Source organism: Echiichthys vipera (genome assembly GCF_963691815.1).
Source record: "Echiichthys vipera genome assembly, chromosome: 5".
Classification (NCBI taxonomy): Eukaryota; Metazoa; Chordata; class Actinopteri; order Perciformes; family Trachinidae; genus Echiichthys; species Echiichthys vipera.
This window is the reverse complement of record NC_139830.1, coordinates 8,001,205-8,019,032: the sequence shown is the minus strand read 5'-3', so window position 1 is coordinate 8,019,032 and position 17,828 is coordinate 8,001,205. Positions and strand designations below refer to the sequence as shown.

Here is a 17,828-nt window from a genome sequence, read left to right as displayed (position 1 = left end):
CGACCTGTCGAGCATAGTAACACTTTTACCCACTACACCTCGGGTATTTGTACTTTATTGTAGTGCAGGTAGGCTACTGTCCTGTCAGTCAGCTCAGGCAGTGAAACAGGTATTACCTGTTGGCTCAGGTAAACCATCCAGTAAAGTCGGTACTCTCACATTTAACAGCTAGACGCCTTTTCTTTCAAAATAAAGCACACAGTATAAAAATGTTCTGTGGAATAAAGGCATGGGATATTTCAGTTGTTTTGTCACAAAACATACATGATCACTGCAAACCGTTGAGTTTGCACGTTGAATATGTGGGTGCATTTTCTTTTTTAGGAGTTATGTTAAATATTTTCTTTCAAAGGTGGTTTAATTTGAAACGTGTGAAGGGAAGTCTCTGTGGTGTTGGGAATCTTGACAGTCTCCCTGTTACCACACCTATAAATCTCTCCAGCTCCATGTACACACACTTTGTCATAAAAGTGCACAGGTGGGTCTGTCAGAGGAGACCTGGGTCCCTGGACAGAGGAGACGCTTGGACCTAAATGGAGTCCACCCTCCACAAAGGTTTGCTGAACAATATGTTTAACAATCTATTTAGTTTTTACTTTGAATAATATGGACTGAGTTAAACTTCGGCTAGTCTCTTTTGTTTTAGACAACAGTGATTTCAGGAAGAAAGAAAATGAATGATATGTTACTGTTTTATAGACTATTTACCCAAAGCTAAGATTTAGTCTTCTTTCTTTTTACTGTTGAGGGTTGGGTGTGGCACTTTTCTGAACTCTGGCAATTTGCTGGATTCATGGCAAAAAGCATTGAAAAGTAATCAATCTGCAGGCACAGTTTTAATTGATTTAACTGAATTTATATATTGTGTGTTGACTTCTTTATGTGTTATTCTGGCTGTCCATTTACGGAAGTGGGTTAATAAGGAAGTGTGGGTTCCTACAACAGCTGATCCAGTGTGTAGATAGTGCATCAGCTGATTTTTTTTAGGATCAGATAACCATACAAAGAAGGGCAGGGATCAAAGTGATCGGTGTCTATTTGTAATCCTGTCACCCTGTACTTTGTAGTTCCAGCTGCTGCAGGTGTCCGGCAGTCAGTGGTGGCTCCTCCTGGAGGTTTGCAGCCCCTCGCTGAGGTAGCAGAGCCCGCAGACCTGGGCAAGGTAGAGGCAACCAAGAGTCAACCGGGGCACCCTGCAGGAGCAGGAGATGGACAGGTGAGCAGGAGAGGCTTTCTAAAAAACACAAAACAGCCGTTTGAATAAAACGTGCATGGACCCATTCTACTTTACCACCAAATATTAAAGAATTATAAACTTAATTATTCATTGGTTATAGTTAGTTATAATGTTGTGACACCAATAAAATAAATGCCACATATATAAATGCACCAACTGTTGTAAAATGATTCCCAAAGATTATGAAGACACAGCAGATAATCTCTACTTTCTCTCTTTGTCCGTCACCAGGAGCTGTACTCATTTGACAGCTCTCTGTCCTCCGACAGCGAGGATGAGGGTATCGGCAAGAAAGACAAGAAGAAGCTGAAGAAGAAGAAGAAAAAGAAAGTATGTATCTTCTCCATTAACCAAGCCTCATTCACTCTATAATGCTTAAACCAAGCAAAGTCTCTGGCTAGTACTGCTGGTGAAAGTGACGGGCTAAGCTGGGGACAGTGCTGACCAACTCACCGTCTCCTTGTGTCTAGGCAGATGAAATTATGTCTCTAAAAGCAGGCAGTTGATAGTAGAGGGTGTTGCCTGTATTGTAAGCTACACATGTGAGGCAGAAATCATGACTTCTGACAGTACAACGTGGGCTGCACCTGTAGCAACGACCAGTCAAACAGGAGACAACTGGGAATGGGATTAATTAGTTTCTGATGCATATCATGTGTCGCTTTTGAATGATTGGCATTACGGCATAGCCGGAGCAGGTGTGGTTCTGTGTGGGGTGTTTTTTGCAAAAGGGTTATGCCAGGTCATTTGTTTGTTGCTAAGTGCCTGGAGAGCCTCTCCCTTCTGCTGCACCGCCTTCTTTAAGACAAAGCCTCGCTCCAGTGTGTTTGTAGTGACTCATTTATGTAGATTCTCATTTAGCACTTTCACCATCAAAGAAATGCATAAAGTAACCTGTCCAGCGTGAATACAGTAGAGTAATAACTTCCCTGCTTCTTTCTCAACAGGATTCCAGCTCATCCTCATCTTCTTCCTCTTCTTCTTCCTCCTCCTCCTCCTCTTCTTCTTCCTCCAGTAGCTCTTCAGACAGTGAAAGTGAGGTAAGTTATGGCATAGTTGCTGCCCAAGGATCACATATAGCTTCCATGCAACTTCTACAGTGTCTTGCTCTAACATGTTGCTGCCATCACGTACCTGCCTGAGGTGAAAGGGAAATGTTTGCACGATTGTTTTGCAAGGTGCAAGATTCTTGATGCACAACTCTCAGTATTCTTTCGGTTGGAGCCAATATTTTTTTCCTTCAAACACACTAAAGAGACTGTAGAAGTGACGGTTATGCAGTGCAGTTTTGTTTATGTAAATCCTTTAAAAGTCCTCCCTGCAGCATTGCTAAAATTAAGTTCTTAGCCAAGAGCACAAACAATTTCGCATCAGCTCACATGGGACTGATAGTCCTTTCTAACTATGTCGCAGCCTCAGGTGAGGATATTGTCAAAATGAACAACACAGTCTGTCGAGAGAATGTTTTCGGATGACATGGCTGTCAAATTTTAGAAATCTAAAAAGAGAGCTTTAACGTATTTTGCCAAGTTAGGGGATAAGCTCGTCAACCTTCCCCGGGCCCGCTTTATCAACAGTCCCATCTTTTGAGACAGATCTAAGCAATATATATATCCCACTAGTGTTTCACCTTTTTGTGTTATTTATTAACATTTAGCCTCAAGGAACTGCAATCACATGATGACGCAATTTATTCTGTTGGCGTGGGTAGAAAATCAGGAGACACCGGAAAAGCAGGTGACTTAGCTCTTGCAAGCTTTTATGACAAAAGACAGAAACAAAGTTTGCGTTCCACAAAAGGGCAAAAAAGAAAAGTAAGAGTAAGAGTACATAACGCTGGAATGCATTTCACCCCACCCTAATGTCCTGGATCTGATAGCATGGCGTATTTTACCGGCGAGGAACACACCCACAGACAATGTGTGAAACACCTTCTGTAACTAGCACAGCAAGTCACGACAATATACTGTATACTTATGCATCCAACATGTCCTGCGAAAGGTGTGGACGTTTGTTATCTAACCGTATTGAGAATTCTTATCTACTAACAAGTAGGTGACACCCAACTCTGATCTTGAATACTTATCTTTATGTATATACAGTATATCTGTAAATACAACACTCACTTTGCAAAAAAAGCTTCACACAGGAACACGTACAGGAGCTCATACAGTAGACGTTTTAAAAGCTCTGTAGAACAACATACGGTTTTGAAAGAATCAACATGCCCTTGCAGGATGACAAGAAGAAGAAGAAGAAGAAAAAAGAGAAGAAGAAGGATGGAGAGAAAGAGTATGTCTGGGACAGTGTTATCATATCTGGTAAGTGGAACACAGTGCATTCTTCTTCGAAAAGCATATATTGCATATCATATGCAGTTATATTGTGTTATATCGTATGCATGTAAGCATATATTCCCAAATCTTTCTATGGTTCTTTAAAATAAGTTTATTGCATCTTGTCTGCTGCTGTTTTATACCTAAAATATAATTTTCTAATCTCTTCTTAGATTACCCTGACAATATATTTAAATACAGGCAGTTACAGTTGTTTCTAATACATTTTCCTTTACAAAGAGAAAGAGCTCAAAGATAAATGAAGCTCAGAGCAGGTGGCTCCGGCCATCTTGGCAGCCCAACACCGCCTAACTCCCTCCTAATCCAAAAATGGACAAAGAGGCGGAGTGTGAATGGAGTTAAGGTGGGGCGAATAAAGCCTACAGTCTATGCCACCCACCTGTCACTCAAAGCCGTCATGAACTTAATTAGATATAACTTTAAGCTGTAATATAATTGAAACGAGTGAGTTATATGAAAATTTGCTATGTAGTTGTCATGAACAGGGAAATTCACTATAGACACCAAAACTGTTTTTCGTACGGTTTATGGGGATTGACTCGCTTTTGGAGCCAGTCTCAAGAGGCCATTCGAGGAACTGCAGGTTTAGGCTTCATTTTTCAACTCCGGAGATTGCTGCTGTATGTGCCTTTCTCTTTTATATATACAGTATAGTCTATGGTCTTGCTTAAGGGTACTTTGGTACTTTACTTTATATTTAAATTGCCCGATATCACAAATTGCAATTTTGCTTCAGGGGATATTCCTTCTGTCCTTGCTTGGAATAAGGAAAAACTCCTCAAACAAACTGCTTTAACTTCAGGAAGAGCATGCCACCATTGGCACACTAGCAATAAATGTAAAAGAGAGGTTTTGGAAATGATGAAGTGCCCCTATTATATGCAACCAGACCCGCCATACTGTCTCTCTGATGGACGATGGCAAGCTCAATGTTGATATATCACACTGTTTAATAACAGTGAAACAGAAAAAATGGCACCCTTAAGTAGACCAACATTATACAATTACAGTAGAGACAATCCAAAATTATGAGATATAGAATGTGAGGCAGCTTCCAGGTGTCAGCAAACAGCGAGAGCCTGAGCCACACGACCTCCTCTCCACCATGTAAAGTTCAGTTCAGACCAAGGTCACCCATTTACACATTTCTTTGGTCATAATGGACTGACACTTTAAGCATACCATGGCACAAAAGAGAGTAAGCCACCAGCTGGGTTGTCATTTCAACTTTGACATGCCCATCCTGATATTTATTATCCCCCATATGGTTGATTCTTATAGGAGTAAAACTAATGTCTATAAAGATCTGTGTTTACAGCAGCTCATAAAAAACGTCACTCAGATTTAGATTTCTTTTAAAAACATAGATGGCTGCTATAATTACATTGAACAGTATTCAGTCAACCGTGAATCCCTTTAGATTCCCTTTAGATTCCCTTTTTATTCTGTAAAATATAACTGATTGATTCTAGAGATCTTTCACAGCTGACAATTATTGCAACTGTTCTTTTCTTTTTTTCCCATTTATTAAACAAATGCTTTACATTTGAATGGATTTAATGTTGTCAGGTTCCGATGGCCAAATGGTACAGCAGTGTGATGAGGGTGTGAAGATAAGCCAGGTGAGAGAGACTTCAAACAACCTACATTTTAAAACATGCTGTTTGCTGTTAAACGCGACATTATAGAATGTTTGCCCTTTTCAGTATTACGACTCATCAGAGGACGAAGATGACAAGAAGAAAGAGAAAAAGAAGAAGAAGAAAAAGGACAAGAAGAAGAAAAAGAAGAAGAAGAAGGTATGTGCAGATTTCCCATACTATAGCAGCTTGATATTATACATGTAACCAACGATGACACATTAATATGACTTTTTAAACCTTTGTGTTATTAAATATCTGTTTTTATATACTGTACTTCCTCTGTCCCAGGATTCATCCTCTTCCTCATCTGATAGTTCATCCTCCGACAGTGAGGATGAGAAGAAGAAGAAGAAGAAGAAAAAGAAGAAGAAGAAGAAGAAAAAGAAGGTATGATGTATTTGATACTGTACAATTACACTAGTGTGAATATATTGAGTGTGAACTGTCTTTTCTACTTCTGTGTAAATCATCAAAAACTGATTCATTTATTGTTTTGTTCTGCATTCGAAGGACTCCAGCTCCTCTTCCTCAGATAGCTCTTCATCATCGTCGTCTGACAGTGAAGATGACAAGAAGAAAAAGAAGAAAAAGGACAAGAAGAAGAAGAAAAAGAAAGATAAGAAAAAGGTAAAGGAATGAGCTTTCTTCTTAATGTACAAAGTGCAGCGATTATTTCCTGATTCTTTTTTTTACATTGACACAGGATTCCAGCTCTTCATCCTCGTCTTCATCTTCTGATAGTGATAAAGATGAAAAGAAAAAGAAGAAGAAGAAGGACAAGAAAAAGAAGAAGAAGAAGGATAAGAAAAAGGTAAAAATCCATCTTGTTTTTTAAAAAGCCTCTGAATGATCGAGTAGGTTGTCAGGTGAGTGGTGAAGCTGCTTATCACGTGAATTTCACTTCCTGAAAAAATGCTGTGTCATATTTCTTTTTTGTTTTTATGCATACAGGAGACTTAGTTGTCATTGTGTTATGCATCACTACGAACCGTTTCTCCATTTCTTAATGCACAACTGTAGAGAAGTGTGTGCTCTGTTTGTAATAAAGACCAACCAGATTGCACAACAGTGCACATACCTTCTGAGAAAATAAGTATGCAGCTTCTGTAGCTGTCAGGGCCTGTACGGGAATGCTTTGATAAGATACACACCTATACACGCTGCCAAAACACCTCAGCTCATATTATCAGCTATATTCTAATGTGCGTTCCACTGCAGAGCTAATGAACGGTTGTGTAGATACTGATTTGTTAATGATCTGTCAACACGTGTGTTCTGTGTGTCCATGTACTGTACACATCTCTGTATACAGTATGGGGGGATAAAAAGTGCAGTACTTACAGTAAGCCTGAGCTTGATTGAATTTGTGCTTTTTCATAGGATGAAGATCCGAATGAGCTCTACAGTGCTACTTATGTGTCGGCAGCTGGTGAGTGTTTCCACTATTAAGAGTCTGAAAAAGACTAGCAATAAAAATCAGAACCGTCACTGCAACCGAAACCTGTTTATTTCTGTAATTTCCTGCAGAAGGCGGGCTTGCAAGACCATGTGCTGATGAAGATAAAAAGAAGGCCGAAGTTGCTGACAAGGTGAAATACTCACATATATACCATATGAATGCCACACATATATGCACAAATGCACTGAAATACATCGCTCCCTTTTGTCGTGACAGGCCAAGAAAGAACTTAAAGAAAGAGACGAATGCAAACTGTCCTCTACAGTGGCCGGTATGTGTTCTGCTCTGGCTCTTTAACAAATCAAGCATCGGTCTGAGGCCTGGAAAAAGTGTTTTGGTTGTAACGGTGCTTCCTGTCCAGCAGGCGGCGCAAAGGCATTCCCCGATGGTATCGAGGCAGGCCACCTGAGTGATGATGAGGGAGAAGGAGGGGAGGAGAAGGAGAAGAAGAAGAAGCTGAAGAAGAAAAAGAAGAAGAAGGTGATCACAATGTGTACATGCTGCTAAAAAGATGATGAAGAGCTGTTTTTAAATGGGCTTGACAGTACTTACAATGCATCATTACCACCATGCACTGATGCAACTTTTACTGCACAATAAAGTAATGTTACAGGACAATCGAGATCACAAAAAAACAACATGTTCTGTGTTTTGCTACAGGATTCTGGCTCAGACAGTGATGACGATGATGATGACAAAAAAGACAAGAAGAAGAAAAAGAAGAAGAAGAAGGAAAAGGTATACAAAGAGCTGTGTTTACATCTGCTGTTGTCAAATCGCATCACACAAATAAATACGGTTGTGTACTGATACATAAGTGATACACAAGGGTGAATGTGTGTTTGTTTTTCAAATATAGATATAATCTTTGCAGATGTCAACGTGAATATGTCTATTTGATTTGATCCACAGGACTCCTCCTCTTCTTCATCTGACAGCTCCTCCTCAGACAGCGAAGATGATAAGAAGAAGAAGAAGAAGAAAAAGAAGAAGAAGAAGGTAAAGAAGAAGAAGGATAAGGGTTGTGTCTTCACAGCACTTTACATTTTTGGTACGCACTGTTTAGTGTTATCATATCATCCTTGGCTCTCTCTCTTTACAGGAGTCCAGCTCTTCCTCCTCCTCTTCTTCGTCCTCTGATAGTGAAGAGGACAAGAAGAAGAAGAAAAAGAAGAAGAAGAAGAAGACAAAGAAGAAGAAGGATAAGGTTTGTCTTCACAACAATTCTTTAAATTTTTTGTACTTGTGCTGTTTAGTGTTATAGTATAATCTTCGTATCTCTCTCTCTCTCTCTCTCTCTCTCTCTCTCTCTCTCTCCTTCTCTCTCACTCTCTCTCTTTACAGGATTCCAGCTCTTCCTCTTCTGATAGTGAAGAGGACAAGAAGAAGAAGAAGAAGAAAAAGAAGAAGAAGAAGACAAAGAAGAAGAAGGATAAGGTTTGTCTTCACAATAATATTTTACATTTTTTGGACCTGTGCTGTATAGTGTTATAGTATAATCTTCATCCTCTCTGTATCTCTCTCTCTCTTTCTCTCTCTCTCTCTCTCTTTACAGGATTCCTCCTCTTCTTCGTCATCTGATAGTGAAGAGGAAAAGAAGAAGAAGAAGAAAAAGAAGAAGACAAAGAAGAAGAAGGATAAGGTTTGTGTCTACTACACTGTTGTGCAGTACTGTAAATGTAACTTATTTTTCAGATTTGCTGAAACTGTCACTACAACCAACCTGAGTCCTTACGCAGTGTCAATAACGGCTCTGAACTCCAATCAAACTGTGAAACTAGGCAACGTTGATCTAATAAACTGTGTTGCCTATTTCTCACATTTAGTGTTTTCAAAAACAAGATTTTAGTTAAGCTGTAAAAGGAGAAGTTTGTGATCAAGTCGAGCACCGCCCACCAACCGCCCACCAACCGCCCACCAACCTCCCACCAGCTAAACGGACCACTTAAATATCTTTCTGAATGCACTTTATGTGAGAAATACGTAATACAGCAACAGGTTGTCGGTCAGGTGCAGTGGAATTAAGCAAATTACATTAGAAGCAGAGGGAGACAGTTAGAGCAACATGATTTTTACACAGATTGTCTGTCTCATTGTGCTGCCGAGAAAAAATGACAGTTTCAGCAAATAAAACAGATTTTTTTACAGAAAATTATCTTACCTTCCTTTAATGTTATTACGTCATCGTCGGCTCTCTCTCTCTGCACAGGATTCCAGCTCTTCCTCATCTGATAGTGAAGATGACAAGAAGAAGAAAAAGAAGAAGAAGAAGAAGAAGAAGGTAAATCACATGTGAAATCTCTTACATGTTTCCCATTTATTCGTTTTAATGGGTTGACGTGACGCTCCTGACGCTCATAAACAGTCTAATGAATGAGTCTTCATGAACAACTATGCTCTTCTGTGATTGGCTGAATGATATCATTTTTCCAGAAGTCCTGCTCTTCTGATGATAGCTCTTCTTCTGCTTCCTCGTCCTCCTCTTCCTCTGATAGTGATGATGACAAGGTGAGATAACAGACGCACAAAGATGATGTTTGTTCTATTTAGTCACTTATTCATCTGTACCCACATTGACAAAGTTAACAGAGATGAGTGGCAGCACAGTCCATCATGTTCATGTTCTCTTTTTCACTTTAGAAGAAGAAGAAAAAGAAAGATAAGAAAAAGAAGAAGAAGAAGGACAAGAAGAAAAAGAAGGTGAGAATGTCTCATCCTCTGTTTTCCATTCCAGGGTTTTGGTTGATTATATGATAGTCTGAAGAACGTTTGAAGACACAGCTACATATTAAATAATAAGGGCAGGAGGATACATCACCACTGAGTATTACTACTGCATAAATATAGTGCTGTGCATCATCATTTCACCCTCTGTCTAGGATTCTTCTTCTGAGTCCTCCAGCGATTCTTCTAGTGATGACGATAAGAAGAAAAAGAAGAAGAAGAAGAAGGACAAGAAGAAGAAGAAAAAGAAAGACAAGAAAAAGGTAAATCAGTGTTTTGTATATGTCCAACGTAACCACCTGCTTAATATATTTGGAAGTGCTATATCCCACAGTCTATGATATTAACATGGGGTGTGTTTTTTTAAATTAAAAACAAAACGCAGTAACACAATTACCATATTTGCATCCATCAAGGACTCTTCCTCTGGCAGTGACTCGTCTTCTAGCAGTGATGGTGACAAGAAGAAGAAGAAGAAGAAGAAAGACAAGAAGAAGAAAAAGAAGAAGGACAAAAAGAAGGTAATCTAGTGTGTGTGATAAGGAAAAACACTTTTCTGTTCATTTTCAAAGGATAGATGACGGAGTGTTTCATGCTTTATATCTGACTAGGACTCAGGTTCCAGTGGCAGTGACAAGGAAAATAAAAAGGACAAGAAGAAGAAGAAGGTAAATCACTCACACAGTGGGAATATCATAATTATGTCTTACGTGAAAGGGAAACGACTGACTCTTTTCCTGTTTGACCTGCAGAGTTCGGGCTCATCGGGAAGTGAAACTGAAAAAAAGAAAAAGGTTTGCCTTTTAATATAAATGATCAAATATTATGAGTAATTACGGGCCTTTACTCTTGGGTCAAGCTCAAATTTCCTTGCCGTGATGTTTCCTTGCAGACTATTCACCTTCTGTACGGTTAACCTGACTTTTCATTGACAGTGTCCTTCCTCTGCTTGTGTTTTTTATTTCAGGACGGAGCTGACCGTGAGAAATGCAACGAGCCAAAAACTGAAGTTTCAGGTTCAGGTGGTGGCGAATTTTCAGCTCCCAGTGGCAGCAGTTTTAAGCCGGCCAGTGCTCCTGGCGGTGCTTCTGTCGTCTCCTATGTGACACTCCCCTCCAAACCCGTTGTGAAGCGGGATCCTCTGAATACATCAGATTACTCCAAGCCCTCCAAACCCGTTACGAAGCCTGATCCACTGTATCCATCAGATTTCTCCAAGCCCTCCAATACCGCTACGAAGCCTGATCCACTGTATCCATCAGATTTCTCCAAGTCCTCCAAAACCGTTACGAAGCTGGATCTATTGAATCCATCAGATTTCTCCAAGCCTTCCAATACAGTTACGAAGCTAGAGCCTCTGAATCCCCCAGATTTCTCCAAGCCCTCAAATACCGTTACGAAACTGGAGCCTCTGAATCCACCAGATTTCTCCAGGCCCTCTATCTCTGCTACCCCACTGAGTATGGGAGACAGGGCCGCCATTCGCAGACCCCCCAGCCCCATGGAGGCCCTGATGGGGAGCCCAAGGAGGTACGGAGACGGAACAACCCGTTCCACCTCCCACCTCACCTCGAGTGACCTATTGAGAGGCCCCAAACCTTACCAATAATGAGATGTCACACATCAAAGTAGATGTTAAAACAGCACGGCTTACATGACACTGGTGGATGTTTAATATGATGATGGGATATGCTCTAATGGCGCTCTTAATGTAAGGAAAATATGACGAGAGGTTACTGTGTAAAGATGCATTTTGATGGTGAGGAAAATAGTTATACCAAGAAAAAAAGATGGTTTTATGTTTTATATTTGAATTGGTTAGAAAATGAACATTTGTGGAAATGTCAATTCACATGAAATAATTCAAAATTCTTGCTTTGCGGAAATAAAACGGTATGATTTTATTTGTTTTGTTTCCATTTCTTATGCTGCCTTCAGGTACATCTCAGGTTCTTCACAGCCAAAGCGAGAACTAACATAATGGTCTCTAGCTGTTGGCTGGCTTTGCATGTAGACACGCACATATTGTGCTGAATCATCTTTATGAAAAAGGGAAATTAGAATAAACAGATGTTTTACTAAAATAGTTTGTTACACATAAGATTACAGTCTGCAAGTGTCCTTAACATTAGTACATACCAACAGAATACTTAATGTAAACGCTGTAAATAAATTTACTGAGGTACCCTACTGCACTAAGACCTACAGTAAGAGTGATTTTGAGGTAGTCTAGGCCTACTTGAGTGTTTCCCTTGTGCATTACATTGTGCTTCTACTTCACATTTTAAAGAGAAATATTGCACTTTTTACTTAACTAATTTAATTGCTGAGTTACTTTGTAGATCAATATTTTGCACATAGTAAACTGTGATAATGTGACAAATCTTTGCCGTGAGATAATTTCTTTAAAATGCTATTTACACCAAACGTTTACGTTGAATATTAAAACACTGAGTCAAGTCATTCTGCGTAATGATTTTTAATGGATTTAATGAAAAAACAAATTAAGCATTTATTGAAGAAGTCACTTGACATTAAAATATATCTTTTGAGGGAGACCTGGACTTAGAAGATTACAAAAGAAGAGACAACAGATGGGCCTTCTTTTAAAAATAACAATTCAACAGCTTGGGTAGGGGCTTTGTCAATGTGTACATAATTCTTAACTCTGAAATCTCCACCTGGACTTGAAAGTAGCATGAGCAAAGTATAGATTTACAGTAGGGTACACAGGAATGCCTCCGGGAATTTTGTGCCCCATGAAAAGATATCACATCGGCCCCTCCACCATGGGCCCGCCAATGATGTAAAATATTTCTATTACCACACCTCGAGAACAGAGTCCATTCAAAGCTTTGAAGCTTGCAACTCTCTTGCAGGCAAAAACCTCATCCACCTTGATTTACTTTGTCGACTCCAATTAAAAACTGCTAACTGCACAAAAGAAAAATAAGCAGCAGTTAACCTCGCAGAATACTGACCCAAATTACTTGCAGCTGTGTGTACACACACAATGGTCTTTACAGTAACACGGACCCAGTCTATTACTGCTTCAAACTGCCCAGCATCCAAAACAGAACATGTGCTCTTTTATTTCCATTTAATGAGAATTGTAAGGGGGAAATAATTTCTGTTCCTGTTTGAATTCTTATCATTTGAAAGTTTATCTAATCATTTTCTTTCCTAATAAAAAAAAACAAACAGTAAACTCCCACAGAGCACATAACAGCCATAATCAATGATAGGCTACAAATAGCAGACAGTACAAGTTGAATGTTCAACTAGTGAATGGTTCAACCCATGGGGGCGTGGTTTAGGTCACATGGTTTAGGTGTGGCGCCAGGTGCAGGTCCGTGTGTTTGTGCGTGTGTGTGTGTGTGCGTGTGTGCGTGCGTGTGTCGGTGAGAGAGTAAGGAAAGCAGCACTTTGTTTGAGGAAGCAGCAGCACACAGGCAGGAGTCACGATGAGTTTCGATCTGTCATCAGGTAGGAATATATAATATAATATAGAATACAATAATATAATATCAAAAAACCTTGACTGTACTCAGGATGAATATCTGGAAATTATGATATGAAATGAAATAATGTTTGGCTGACGTCAGTAGCATTGCAGGAATGGAATAGCAACAGGCGTTTTGGCTTAATTAATCCTCCAATGGATGCTTTAGGAACCGAATCCAAGTGTGTAGGCAACACAAAGACCAGCCCCAGCAAAGTAGATTTGATTTGTTGTGATCTGTCGTCCTATTGTGTCTCTACAGAGGTTGCTTTTGTCTCTCAGAAATCTGTTTACCATCTGCCTCTTTTGCGTGTGTGCAGCTTTAGGTGGAGATGATGTGGTGAGCAAGGGGGAAGCTCAGAAGGATGAGTTTAACTTGCCCTGGAAGAAGGATAAGGATAAGGATAAGGTAGGTGCATTCAAACAAAGATGCACAAATGTTCCAGGTGTACTGAGGATTAGATCTACTGATATGGTGGCTGAGAAGGAGTTCAGGCAGACCTAATTATGCAAAAGTACTCATGTTGTTAAACAAATTATAGAAACTGACACTGCTAAAATATAGAATAAAAAAATGTGAATAGCTAAATAAACACCACAGTTAGTATAAGTCAATTGCAATTGCTGACATTTACATAGAAAAATGAAATTATTGAAATAGAAAAATAAAACTGCATTTGCAGTATTAGTCACTTGCTGACCATTTAAATAAACATAATAAAGCTATAAGTCACCATTTCTACCCCAAGCACCGTTTTCTGAATTATATGTTCCATTAAAAAAAAACTCATATCAAATCAGAAAACATGTACACCGATACAGAGATGTCTTTTTCAGGCCAATATCGGCCTATAATAATTAAGAGAGCAATCATCTTAGCTTTTTTTTTTTTCAGCAAAGTCAACAAGATGCTCCTGATATAGGGCATTCTCATAATGACATATGATATAACATGTCTTCTCAATAAATAGTCTATATGAAATATTTTTGTATACTCATGTGTGACTCCAGTTTTTAAAAATTAAAAAAGTACCATGTATTTTCTCATTTTATTAAGAACTTGAGTGAAAGATGAGCACAATTGTGATAGAGAAAAATATAAACATATCTACAACAGACATTTTTATACCGTTTTGGCCATGTATATTGTCAAACCACCCATATCAATGCAATCCTTAACACTCAAAAAATACAGTAATTCATTCAAATTATTTTTTTTTGTTTAGGGACACAAGTCTGACAAAGACAACAAGTCTGACAAAGACCACAAGTCTGACAAAGACCACAAGTCTGACAAAGACCACAAGTCTGACAAAGACCACAAGTCTGACAAAAAGGACAAGTCTGACAAAAAGCACAAGTCTGACAAAAAGGACAAACACGGAGAAGGCCACAAGAAGAAGGACAAGAAGCATAAGGAGAAGAAGGAGGGAAAGGGATCAGGCTCCTCATCCTCATCTTCTTCATCCTCCAGCAGTGATGAGGTAGGTCCAATGCTGCATTTACTTTTCAGAGCCCCTTGCTGATTAAATGTTTGATATAAAATAGTTAAAGTGTAATTCCGGCGCAAAATTATCCCATGGTCTTTTTAAGCACCCGGACAAATCCGGGAGAGTCGCTAACAGTCGGACGTGGCTAACACTGATTAGCTTGGGGCAGTACGGTGAAGGCCCAAAGTAACACCAAACCTCTGCAGTAGCATGGGAAGAGTCCCTACACATAAAACAACGCACCAACAACGTAGTTGGCAAACCCGGAGGTTATCAAAAAAGATTTACCTACTGGCCCGGTACCAGCTCCTCTCGTAGTCCATTTAAGTCAATTACCAAATGCGATCATCCAAGAGGAAGGAGCCCATTGATGCTTCATTTTATGTTAAGGGATACTTATCATGCTACTGCAGAGGTTTGGTGTTATCATGAGCAGTGTAGGTGGTTAAAAAGCCATTTTAATGCCTTCACCGTAATGCCCCGAGCTAATCACTGTTAGCCACATCAGGCTGTTAGCGACTCTACCAGATTTCTCCGTTAATAGTTGATACACAAAAAAAACTCTCGATGGCTTATTTGATGTATGTAAGTGCCATAAAATACCAATACACTTTAATAGTGAACTAGGCCTTGCTGTGTTGGATGTTTGGTACACTGAACACCCACAGAAGAACGATATTGCCTTCCTTAGTTTGTAGTCTTCAAAACCTGTGAAAAAAGTGAAAAGAAAATGCAGCTCCACAGGTAACATACCTGTCACACCTCATGTCAAAGGTCAATGTGTGTGAGACAAGGTACAAGGGAACAAGACAGGTGGAGCCGGTCTTACCAGCAGTGCTAGTTCTAATCAGATGTGACACACCTGTGTGAACGCTGTTTCCATTCAAAATCATGTGTTGTCGAGTGAAAACTTGACTTCCAGATTTGCGGACACAGTTTTTAGCTCCTTTTTGTAAACTTCAACTATCCTATATATTATCCTATATAATATTTATTTATAATATATATATATTTTTTACTTTGCTGCAACTTTATTCAGAACATGTCGGTCAGGGGAGTCATAAAAGAGCTGTTGTTGACTAATCGCCTCAGTGGAAGTGAACAGGCGATTGTTTTATCTGTCATGACTAGACTTCGTAACATCCCTGCTCCTAAGATGAACAACTTTTTTGTGCTTGTTGCGGCTCTTGCTGCTGTCAAAGATTCATACATTAAAGATAGAGAAGGAGCTGTAGCAAGATTCTTTAACTACTTGTGTATGTGTATTTTAGTTTACAGTGTAATTATTTGTATCATCAGAACAGTATAGGTACATTGGAACAAGACGTGAGGTTAGGGAAGAAGAAGGGAACGATGGGAACTTTTTTTTACTAACAGATACATGGAGTGGTCCTGATTAGAATAACACGAGGATAGGCAAACTACATTGTTCCTAAATAACATGGGTTCTTTACTTTGAAAAAAACAGACGTATTGTCAGAAACAAACAATATGCAGTATACAGTATGTTGACTTTGGATGCCTGAGGTTGTAGGCTTCAGTAAATAAAGCTGAACTGAAACCAAGGAGTGTTCATCTAATAGCCGAGGCAGGTGGGAAAGATGTGTATGTCCTGACGTGGTGTAACTGTCATGAACGCTGCAGTCATTAAAAACGTGAGTCACTGTATACATTCAAAAATAAAAATATGAAACACGCTATATATTTATGACGTTCAAACCTGCAACAGTAAACTAACTTCAAGCAATTTCAACTGTTAGTCAAGGCTGAGCAGACCTAATGCAAGCCAAAACCACAAGCTAAACAATTTGTTTCTGCACCTACATGTATGTATCAGTACATACACCATAAGTATAGATCATTACACTGTAAATTGGGAAGAATCGCACTGTACGTTGCCCCTGTAATCCTCAGTATATGCCCGTTCTGCGGTAACAGCATTATCCTTTTTGTCATTTCAGGAGTGACGCTTCCTGGAGGACTAGACTTCTCTTACGATCTCGACAAAATGACGTGTGTGTGTGGTTAAGAGGTCGCAGTAGTACCAACTTTTCCTCCTGTCCTTTCATCGATGTCTCTGAAGCATGCCAGTCTTGTGTAAACTCATCTGCTGATTCCTTGAAGTAAATGTTCTGACAACAAAATACCAAAGTTCTCCTGTTGACTGTGCTTTTTTTTCTCCCGAAGATGGGACTGTGATCTATTTTAAGGTCATAGTTAAAATTCCAAGCAGATTAAAGCAGATTTAATGTCACGATCTATATCTAAGAATACAAAACCCACAGTGTTGTTTGTCATTGTAATTGATTTCAATACATTTTGTTGAAAATGCAAAACAAAATTGATTAAGTTATTCTTAGAAATTAAATAAATAAATGAACTGTTTTCATAAAGTGTCATTGTCAGATGAATGTAAAGGAGTAGAACAAGGTTTCCCTCTGAAGTGAGGTATAAAGTCATCTATAATGAAAAGGCTTACCTCAGAATTGCACTTGAACCCCATGGAAGATTAGCAAACTGCTGTGGCATAAGCTCATGGGGATCCTTAAATAAAACATTAAAACATACACAACATGCAATTCAAAGATGTAACTGACTGTGACCTTGATTCCTTTAAAACTAAAAAACAGTGTAAAGGACAATGAAAACAATGGGGCTCTACTTGGCTGTACATAGTACAACAGTGCTACAAATGCATGCTAATAAAAATGAAAAACAACTGCAACATATGCTACAAAATGAAAAAGAAATCTTCCAAAATACAGTAAAATATCTTAAATTTTTACGTCTTTTGGACCCAGAAACGACACTCAATATCCACTGCCCTGCCATCAGATTTGATGGCATTATGTAGTATTTTATTTGACCAGAAGTAGGCGAATGAAGGGATAGGAGCCACATGTAACCATCGTCATGGTTCATCCTCCTTTCTGGAATCACATAAAAAGGTCAGTAATATGTTCATTCATTCATTCATCTTCAACAGCTTATCCCTGTCGGGGGGCTGGAGCCGATCCCAGCTGACAACTAAAATTACATTTTGATATGTGGTAACTCAATTTGTGACTAAGGTTAATTTTTTTTACAGTGTATTGTTTTAAAACACATTTCAGTCAGTGAGTCTGAACCTTCTGAAAGGTAAAGTTGTTTGTGTACTACTAATATCTAATACTATTAATACATATCAACCTCTGTTTTAGTTTTAAAGTTAAATGCAGATGTTGCATAACTGTTCTGGCTTGTTGAACTGTTGGGTACCATTGTTCATGCTTATCAACGCTTTCTCAAAAACACACTCTGATTCAGTATAGATTAAAGTTGTACATGTGCTGCATGATCACAGACTCCTGACAACAGAGAGCTCCCTCAGGTACAACAACAAACAGTGGTAAACGTATGACATGATGTACAAGTCA

General features: G+C 39.1%; 2 protein-coding genes across 5 annotated transcripts; both read left to right on the top strand.

Annotated features, from left to right (window-relative positions):
- The first annotated feature begins 429 nt into the window (after positions 1 to 429).
- On the top strand, positions 430 to 11,324 carry LOC310947724 (uncharacterized protein). Of its 4 annotated transcripts, none has more exons than XM_083914641.1 (27): positions 430 to 555; positions 1,068 to 1,216; positions 1,469 to 1,567; positions 2,185 to 2,277; positions 3,474 to 3,558; positions 5,164 to 5,216; positions 5,301 to 5,393; positions 5,526 to 5,624; positions 5,748 to 5,864; positions 5,941 to 6,048; positions 6,618 to 6,666; positions 6,765 to 6,826; positions 6,913 to 6,967; positions 7,061 to 7,176; positions 7,357 to 7,434; positions 7,609 to 7,695; positions 7,799 to 7,903; positions 8,041 to 8,133; positions 8,252 to 8,338; positions 8,906 to 8,977; positions 9,133 to 9,204; positions 9,337 to 9,396; positions 9,576 to 9,683; positions 9,837 to 9,941; positions 10,032 to 10,088; positions 10,173 to 10,214; positions 10,388 to 11,324. In XM_083914641.1, the coding sequence occupies exons 1-27, from the start codon at positions 534 to 536 to the stop codon at positions 11,027 to 11,029; spliced, it is 2,808 nt and encodes a 935-aa protein (XP_083770767.1). In that variant the 5' UTR covers positions 430 to 533; the 3' UTR covers positions 11,030 to 11,324. The 4 variants fall into 4 exon arrangements, with proteins under 4 accessions (XP_083770767.1, XP_083770766.1, XP_083770765.1 ...); XM_083914640.1 differs by having other exon boundaries at positions 9,130 to 9,204; positions 9,340 to 9,396; XM_083914639.1 differs by having other exon boundaries at positions 9,130 to 9,204.
- A 1,462-nt stretch (positions 11,325 to 12,786) lies between these two features.
- LOC310947728 (uncharacterized protein) lies at positions 12,787 to 17,031 on the top strand. The gene is made up of 4 exons (XM_083914646.1): positions 12,787 to 12,906; positions 13,243 to 13,331; positions 14,149 to 14,406; positions 16,374 to 17,031. The coding sequence occupies exons 1-4, from the start codon at positions 12,885 to 12,887 to the stop codon at positions 16,377 to 16,379; spliced, it is 375 nt and encodes a 124-aa protein (XP_083770772.1). The 5' UTR covers positions 12,787 to 12,884; the 3' UTR covers positions 16,380 to 17,031.
- The last annotated feature ends 797 nt before the right edge of the window (positions 17,032 to 17,828 follow it).